The sequence below is a fragment of the Moschus berezovskii genome, chromosome 9 (genome assembly GCF_049115385.1).
Source record: "Moschus berezovskii isolate FMDL1 chromosome 9, NW_MosBer_1.0, whole genome shotgun sequence".
Taxonomy (NCBI): Eukaryota; Metazoa; Chordata; class Mammalia; order Artiodactyla; family Moschidae; genus Moschus; species Moschus berezovskii.
This window is the reverse complement of record NC_142468.1, coordinates 15,091,790-15,101,074: the sequence shown is the minus strand read 5'-3', so window position 1 is coordinate 15,101,074 and position 9,285 is coordinate 15,091,790. Positions and strand designations below refer to the sequence as shown.

At 54.4% G+C, this 9,285-nt stretch overlaps 1 protein-coding gene across 1 annotated transcript; it reads right to left on the bottom strand.

The window, feature by feature from the left end:
- Positions 1–3,877: 3,877 nt before the first annotated feature.
- On the bottom strand, positions 3,878–8,847 carry IRF2BPL (interferon regulatory factor 2 binding protein like). The gene has a single exon (XM_055436347.2). The coding sequence runs from the start codon at positions 8,705–8,707 to the stop codon at positions 6,395–6,397; it is 2,313 nt and encodes a 770-aa protein (XP_055292322.2). The 5' UTR covers positions 8,708–8,847; the 3' UTR covers positions 3,878–6,394.
- Between the last annotated feature and the right edge of the window lie 438 nt (positions 8,848–9,285).

The following is a 9,285-nucleotide window of genomic DNA, read 5'->3' as shown; positions in this document are numbered from 1 at the left end:
CCCTGGTTGGACCAAGGGCGCACACACACACACAGACACTCACACATGCACAGACACTTGTCCAGGAGCCAAAACAAAAAACCTAATAGCTAATCCCTGATTGTGGAGGAGAGGACACCCCCCACCCCCAGACTCAGACCAGGGCATGGACCCAAGTCCACTTCCTTGTCCTGGACCTTCCTTTCTGTCTTTGGCTTATCCTAAGATCTACTCCCAAGAGATATATAGTATAAATCTGAGCTTCTTTGTGCGTCTAATACTGTTGAAAACACACACAAAATAACTGTCAACAGTGCTTTCCTCGGTGGAAGAGAACTGAAGGCCTGGAAGGGAAGGAGGCTGATGGACTTTTCACTGAGTACCTATTCATGCTGTTGGATTTTTTTTCTTTTTGCCATGTATTTGGAATACCTTTTTTTAAAATTAAGATACTCTACCCTTGGGATGGAAAAATGGTGGAGGACTTTGCTTGCTGTGCTAAAGAAACTGGACTTTATTCTGCAGGCAACAGAGAGCCAAGGGAGGTTTCTATGCAAGGAGATGACATATAAAAGGCATGTAAAAGAAATGCCTGCTGCAGAGTCCTTGGCCTGGAGTGGGCGGAGACTGGAACCCATGGGAGGCCAGTTGGGAGGTTGTGACACTTCTCTAGAGTCTGCAGTGGGGACCCACCAACTGTGGGTTCACAGTATGGTGCCCCCGGGGGAGGTAAGCTGTCGCGGATCATTCCTTACTGAAGTTTAGGGGTAGGAGGCAGCTGGAGGGAGACTCCTGAAGAACAACCCTGCTCCAGAATCCCTGGCTGGAAATATGGCTTGGACAGCACTGCAGTGTGTCCCTAGCACAGAGAGCCTAGAAAGTTCCCTCTCCCAAGGGCTTCCCAACAGCTCCTCCTGGGGATAGCCTAACTCACTAGCCTCGGAAACCGTGGAGACTGGGAGATGGAGAAGGGCTGGGGGACTGGCTCAAGCTCTGAGGCTGGGTTTCCTGGATCCTCTAGTGTCAGAAGTCAGAGGCCTTTTGTGTGAAGCAACAGAGGAGTTCTGGCTCTAGGCTGCCCTGAGCTTGATTGGAATACCAAAGATGACCTTCGGTATTTAACATCTCTGAGCTCAGTTGGCATGTCTATAAAATGAAGGTCATCACACCTTCCTCGTAGGCTGGCCTGAAGTGTGCACTTACACAGCACCTGGCAGGCCACTTGTTTCTTAGGTGGCTAGGCAGAGGGGCGCTACAGGGAGGGAACAGAGAAGCTCCAAGCTGAAAGAAAGGTGGCAGGAGTTCAGGTCTCCCTACCTCTTATCTCCATACCCAAACGGTTACTTATCTGACCATCTTTAAACCTTCAAAAGTTTCCAATCAGCAAAGGGGAATGTGGTGTGTGGGCCCATGGCTCAGAGGTTCAGAGCTGCTGCTGCTGCTAAGTCGCTTCAGTCGTGTCTGACTCTGTGTGACCCCATAGATGGCAGCCCACCAGGCTCCCCTGTCCCTGGGATTCTCCAGGCAAGAACACTGGAGTGGGTTGCCATTTCCTTTTCCAATGCATGAAAGTGAAAAGTGAAAGTGAAGTCGCTCAATCGTGTCTGACTCTTAGTGACCCCATGGACTACAGCCTACCAGGCTCCTCCGTCCGTGGGATTTTCCAGGCAAGAGTACTGGAGTGGGTCGCCATTCCCTTCTCCACAGAGGTTCAGAGAGGCCTCCACTAATTGAGGCCCACCTGATATTTACAGACAAAAGCCTAGATACTCCTTTCAACATACCCTTCTTCAAAAGCTATGGCTGCAAAAGAGACCAAGGGACAAAAGCTTGTTCCCTGTCCTCTGCTAAGTCACTTCAGTCATGTCTGACTCTGTGCGACCCCATAGACGGAAGCCCACCAGGCTCCCCCGTCCCTGGGATTCTCCAGGCAAGAACACTGGAGTGGGTTGCCATTTCCTTCTCCACCCTATCCTCTAAGAGCTACTCAAAACACTGAGCCCCACCCTACTAGGTACTCTCTCACCGTCTGCCCATTTGATCACCACCTGTTCTCATATGAAGCTCTGCTTAAGCCCAATGTCCTTAATTTTTAAAAGTCCATTGGAGTTGTTCCCTACTAGGAATCTAGCCCAGGTTCTGCCACTGTGTGACTTTAGGCAAGTTCCGTCATCTCTCTGTGCCTTGAGGTCCTCATTTTTACTGGGTGGACGGACTAGACCTAGGTTCTAACCTCAAGGTCCGTGGATGGATTTTAGATGTGCATGAACCCCTTTAAAAATCAGGTAACATTGGTTATGTCCCAGAAGAGAACTAGGTGGCCAAGGGGCCACTTGTAGAATGAAAACCTTACAGTTGTACTATATTCCCCTTTGCTTCTTTTGAATTTTGAGCCAAAGGAACATATTACCCATTGAAATATGAATACATAAAATTTGTATTAAGGAAAGAAAATGTATGCAAGACCATGTGTGGGGGCATATAGTTTTGAAGGAAGAATCCATCATTTTCATCAAATTTTTCTAAGGTGCTCTGAGCCCAGAAAGGTTTAAAAAGGTTGTACTTAATGCTCGTAAGGGTCATTCCCTGTTCTGATTTCCTTGATTTGACAAAGTATTAAGAGAAAACAAAAGTGAATTTCAGTATACTCGTTACATCAGTAGCCTGGGCTGAATGCATGTGAAAATGCACCCTGAAATCATGTGTAACAGCATAGGTGTGCACTCCTACATGAGCTGAAGGGTTTAGATGTGAATGCCAGACTTTTTTGACAGGATGAGTTGTCCTCACTGGTGGAGGTCAAGGTCAAAAACTGACCCCCATCAGCCTATTCTGTCAAAACTGCTGAACTAAGTCCTGCTTGCCCCACCCCTGCACCCACTCAAAGAAACATCCAGTCAGATTCGCTGCACAAACAATGCCTATAAATAAAAGCAATATGGATTTTTTTTAAGTGTTAGCCACTTTGGCGTGGGGCGGTGGGAAGGCAATGAGAAGCAGGAAATGCAGGAGGTGGGCAGATCCAGGGTGAACTGGAGATGAAGGAAGCCTAGCTCATTAGAGACCTACGTCTGAACCTCTGAAACCCACAAGAATCCTCTTGTGCTGGAGAGGAAATCACTTCCTGGGTGTACAACTGTGGATGGCATCAGGGTGGAATCTAGCTGAGGGGTCAGAGCAAGACTGGTTAAGGCAACCCAACTAGCAGCTGAATGGGTCAGAGCAATGAAAAAGGTCAGTTACAAAAAAAAGAAGAGTGAAGACGCAGCCGCCATTTAACAAATGGCCCTGGGCAACGGTAAACTTTAATTAACTGCACCGTTATAATTCGCTCCGCTCCACACCCTGCTCTCCTTCTCAGACCTCCCTCCTTCCCTTCCCCCATGTCTCATCAAGGCAGGTTTCCTTCGTGAAATCCAACTGGCCGCCTGTGCTGGAGGCTTCGTTATCACAGCTCTGCCTCTTCTGCTAATAACGCACCCAGCCACAAGAAAGAGCAAACTACAGTTCTCAGCTCTTAATGACAGGCCCCTTGTCTACCTCTGGGCACTAAATCAAGGATCCTGTAATCCTTCAAGTTCCTGAAAGGAATACCATAGCAAAGAAGCCTTCAGTGGCAGGTGAGCAGGAGCAGATGTGCACACAGGGGCAGGTAACAGGGCCAACGTCCCCCTGGAACCACTAGCAGTGACTCACCAGGTTCACACCTAGACCCTGTCATCCACACGCCCGGGTTGCCATGCACAGCTCAAGGGCAATGGCTGCACCCACCACGCCTTCATTCATTGGTGGTTAAATCACACCAGTGACACTCTATCTCTGTATTCTCAGGCTGCTGAGGTTTACCCATTTTATGTGTGTGCAGTGGGAGTGGGGGTGGGGAGCACCTCAGAAGATCTTCTAGGCGAAACACACTTGGTTTTTATTAATGAGCTTGTGAGAAAAAGCCAACCCAGACCTTTAAGTGAAATGTGTGATTGGTAGCCAGGCGAGGATAGGTTTTAGAATTAACTCTTCCTACGGTCTGCTGTGCATTATCACCCCCAAGTTAATTACCCCTGAGGATGAAAATAGGTTTCATGACTCATAAGCACCAATACAACACTTGGCAGCAGATGAAAATGCAAGGACACATTTGCAGGAAGCTGACACGCACATCTATTTATATGTGGGGAGATTCTTAAAGAGGTGAGACAGGCACCTCCCGGCTACCAGGATTAAGAGACTGCTGCAGATCCATCAATTGCCATTTATCCACACCCTCAAACACACACACATACACACACACACACACACAGAGTCATGGTTTCCACTGCTTCAAGGATGTTGGTGGCATAGCACGAACAGAAACTAAAAGGCTGTTATTAACAGCAAGTCAGAACACCAACCCAACCTTCACATGGGTGTTCTGGGCCAACCAGTGATTTGTTTTCCCCCAAACTCACATGTACCCATACCCACCGCCCTACCCTTTGAGTGGCGTGGGGATTGCCCAGTCTCTTATTTGCTATACCTCTGGCCTCTGCTATTCTTCTGGTGATAAAGGTCTGGGCCCAGCTTACCTCCACCAGGAATGGGGTGTGGCCAGGAGTGGATTTCTGATAGGATCTGGAGTTTTTTGCTTCCCCCATCTCATTTTCTACTTTCCTTCCATTTGCCTCTCCAGGAAAGTACAAGGTTCAAACCAGATTTGTTTGCCTTCCCTTAGTTCCCATCTAGGCTCAATCAAGGGGCTCTGAGTCCCTAAAGGATGTTCCAGTCCCATCCCTTTCCTTCTATACCTCTCAGATGCCACTAGAAAGTTGATTAGATGAATAACAGCATTTCAACCAGCGGGAATGGGTTCTATTTGCTGTCATAAGCCATCACTGCCCCAGGAACAAGGTTTGGGTTTTTCCCCCCTCTCTCTCCCACTCTGCAACCAACTAGGTGTTCTGCTTTAAAAAGTATCATCAAAAGCGTTGGGGGGGGGCAGGGGGCGGTGAGAAGGAAATGTGTCACGAATGAAGTGAAACTGCTTCCAATGCAGGAACTGGAAGCTGCTAGAACTCTCCTGAGTGCAATGAATGTTTCCCACTTCCACACCCCTCCTGACAGCTCCCAGCTCCATGGCACTTTTTGCTTTAAATGTACGACAACAGTAATTTCTGCCACATCTAGGAGGCAAAGCACCCCAGCTTTTTTTCTGCCTCCCCTCATTCCACTTGCCTAAATCAGTTGCACTGTGTATCAGCATATACTCGGGGCCACAGGGCAAGGGACCAAAAAAGCAATCCTGACAAAGTCATTTGCAGCTGGGGTGCGCATGGTGGGGGTGGGGAAGCAGAGATGCTGGAGTAAACAGAAATGGCTTAGTCAGCAACTGTCCCGCTGGTGAATGTAAATAGCCTGGTACAGAAGGGGAGGAGCGGTCAGCCAGCACTGGGCCTTCTACAGAGGCCACCGCTGAGGGCTTTCAAAGGCACCGGCGCCCATCTGTACTCTCTGTCGGAAGTAGTGAGGCGCTGTCCCTGCTGGTGCAGCTGTGCGGTCTTAGCCCTGGAAAAACACACTTGCTGACTCGGGGCAGAATTAATATCAATTGAATTTATTACAAGTTACTAAGCTCCAAGGCACATTACAGTGTTCTGTTAACTACAGAAATGTATAAAGGACAAACAGAGCAGATTCTCCATGTCTAGCATTTCGCTCTACTGTTCAAAAAGCATCCGTGCATCAATAAAAGCAAAAACAAAACAACACGTGAAGATCCAACACATTCAGGTCAGTAGAAACAAACCAAAAAACATTTTCCCTCACCAACTTGCAACAGAAAACACCCACCCCTCCCAACACCCCCCTTACCATTTTGCAAAGGAAACAGAAAAAAACAAACAAACAAAAAAACCAGAACAAAACTGAACAAAACAAAGTGAAGACTTCAACACTTGGGGCTGTTCAGAAAGAAGCTCTCACCATTTTATAGCATCATTTTTTTTAGGCAGCAACACTGGCCTTGGGAAAAAAAAAAAAAAGTCATTTTCTTTTGTGTTTTTTCCTTTCAGTGAGTGCATAACATTTACAAAAATACACACCAGCAGCAGTCGTTGCTAAGGGCTATTACTTCTGTACCCAGGCAAACACTCTGCCACCAATAAATGCTAACGAATATGATGCAAATGACCCAACCAATTATTATACTTAACACAAACCAGCTTATCCTTCAAATGAAGAAGTTAACATACCTTTGTTTCAAAATATAGAAACATACGACGAAAATAATGTCTATACATAAGACTAACTTTTGCAGTTTGTTATATTCACAATTCTACATCTTGGGCGCGAAGGGGTGGGGGGGCGGTCAAGGGGTTGGGGAAGGGGCCCTCTGGACAGGAGAGGAGCTGGTCTGGGGCAAAAGGGGTGGTTATCTCCTGGTTCAAGGGTCTCTCTCCTTTTTCACTTTAACATCCCCAGCTAAGATCGTCGCGATTTCGCCCTGCATGAAGGCCCAAGGTACATTTGACCCAACTAGGGGGCATTTCTCTCCGCTGGGGCAGTACACCTCGCCGGTAGCCCCCTGGGCCTTGATACTCTCTCTAGAGCAAGGGAAGCAGAATTTGTGACTGGGAACGGAGGGGCACTGGACGAAATGCGTGTCCTCCAAACGTTCGTGGCAAATGGTACAGCAGAGGGGCCCGCTGTTGGCCATAGGGGAATCCGGAATGTTTTGGGGATGCACTTGGTCCATGCCCGGGTGGGTGCTAGGAGGCGGGGGTGCCACCTGTAAATTCAGGTCCCCGTTCCGCGACGTCAGGCGGCGCTGCCCGGGTACTGAGGCCGGTGACACCGGGCTGCTGCTGTTGCGCCGCGCGGAGGCCGTGGTGGAGTGCACCGAACTGCCGTCCTTGGGCGAGTGCGCCGTGCCCAGAGTATCTGCCACCGACATGAGGGCGGCCATGGGCGACGGACCGTTCTGAGGGGCTGACTCGGGAGGGGTGGTCCGGTTGGAATGGGGTCCCAGGGGTGGAGGGGGCGGGGGCGGCCCCCCTGCCGCGTGCCCTGGCGCCGCGAAGCCCCCGGCCGACATGGTGAGCTTGAGGGCCTCGCTCTGATTCGCCATCCACTGCTGCCTCTGCTGCTCCTCGCCCAGCTTCAGCGCGCCCTCGGCGGAGTCCGGGGGCTCAGGGGACGCCTTCCTCTTGCGCAGACTGGCGGCTGCGCCCCGGCCCGAGGGGGTGGCGGGCGGCAGGGCCCCGGTCCCCGGAGGTGCGCTGGGAGCGCGGCTTAGACTCACCAGGGCCGTGGGCAGCATGGGGCAGCTGGCGTCCAGGTAGGGCTGGGGCAGCATGTCGGCGCCGGGCACGCCCTCCTTAAAGAAGCGCACGGCCTCGGGAAGCAGGTCTCCAAGGAGGCGCCAGTCCCCGGAGCCGTGCTTCTTCTCATACTCCAAGTACTTGAAGCCAGAGGACAGACCCCGGCCAAAGTCCTTCATACAGTCCTGGTACATCTGCTTGGCTACCCCGGAGGCGCTGGAGTACACGTTGCCCGAGCCCGTGGGGTATTCGATGAACAGCTTCAACTCGTAGTCCATGCCAGGCTTGGAGACGGCGTCGAAGGCGAAGACGCGGCCCAGCAGCGAGTGGTCCTTCTTGAAGCGCACCTCGTAGGGCGTGCAGCCGGCCAGCGTGAGCAGCGTGTCGCGGACCATCTTGGGCTTGTTGGCCCACTCCTCCGCGCGGTTGCGCAGGCTCTCACTCAGCTCCGCCAAAGCCTCGGCGTTCCGCTGCTTCTCCTTCAGCTCGCGCTCCTGGTCGGTGCTCGACACCGAGCCGGGCCTCTTGCCGCCAGCACCCACGCCCACCTCGGCCACCGACGACGAGGTCGAGGACGCCGCAGAGGACGAGGCGGCCGAAACGCCGGGGGCACCCCCGAGGCAAGCGGGGCCCCCGGGGGCGCCTGGGGGCGCAGGCGTCGGGGGCCCACGGCTGCCCAGGGCGTGAGGCGGCGGCGGAGGCAGCACCGGAGCGCTGGCCGGGCCGTTAAGGAGCGTCTGCGGCAGCAGGTTGGGGGGCACGGTGAGCTGGGGGCCTCCGCCACCCCCTGGGTTGGGCAGCCCTGCCACTAACCCGCCGTGCGTCCCACGCCGAGACGCCACCGATGCCGCCGCCGAAGAAGAGTTGGGGCTCTGGCGGTTCAGCTCCGGGGGTCCCTCCTCCGGGCTGGGCTTGGGGAAGCCGTTGGGGCCCCCCAGGCCGTTGGGCAGCCGCGCGGCGTGGCTGCTGCTCCCCAGGCTCACGGGCGGTGGCGGGTACTCGAAGCGGCTGCGTTGTTCCACCGCGGCCGCGGTCAGGCCGTAGCGCTCCAAGCCGGACGGGGCCGCCAGCACCGCAGGCTTGCTGGAACCATCGACGTGGTTGAGCTGCTGCTGCTGCTGTTGTTGCTGCTGTTGCTGCGCGGCGGCCGCAGCCGCTGCCGCTGCCGCTGCCGCCTCCTTAGCCGACAGGGCCACTGTCTTGACCCCGACGGGCGGCGGCGGCCCGGGGGAGCGGCCGTCCTGGAAGCAGCCGTGCGCCCGTTTCAGTTGGCGCGCTGTCTCAATCACAAACTCGATGCGATCGGCGCCCTCGTAGTTGACGCAACCGCGGCATACGGGTTCCGAGAAGTCCCAGATCATGGCCCAGGGCATGCGGGGCAGGTCGCACAGGTAGCAGGATTGTCTCCGAGACGCGGACACCTGCGCCGCCGACATGATGCCGGACCTGGGGAAGGGAGGCCCCCTCCCCCGGCCAAGCTGTCTCCGCGGCGCCTGCTCCTCTTGGAGGGCCGGCCGGCTGGGGCAGGAGTCCGGCTGCGGGGGGAGGAAGCGGGGGTTGGGGGGGCGAGAAAGTTCTGCCCCAGGAGCTGGAGCGAGCGCGAATGTCCACCGCCGGCGCAGTGCCTGGCCGCCGGGGGCTCCACCGCCCGGGCGGCGGACGAGTGCAGCCCGGCTCCTCGCCCCCACCTCCTCCTACTGCGGCTGTCTCGTCGCGAGGTGAGCTCCGGCGCCTTCTTCCTGGTGTCGCGGACCCAGGCTGGAAGCTCCGGGCCCGGGGCGGGGGAGGGGGCGAGGGTGGCCGGGTGGTGGCGGCCGTTGGCTCTTGGCCCCCTCCCCGGAGTATAAGCTGGTGCGTGGAAGCTCGCAAGGAGTTGTCTCTTCCTTTCCCCTGGTTGGCGGGGTGCGGGGGGGGGACCTCCTACGACCTGCGTCCTTTCCCCTCCAGGCTCCCCGGGACGAAGGCTAGAGGGTGCAATGCCACCCGGCGCTCGGGTCCAATCTTGCTGAAGTCG

What these genes read in the sequence shown, in the direction of transcription:
- IRF2BPL (XM_055436347.2), bottom strand. Translation starts at nt 8,707, where the DNA reads ATGTCGGCGGCGCAGGTGTCCGCGTCTCGGAGACAATCCTGCTACCTG.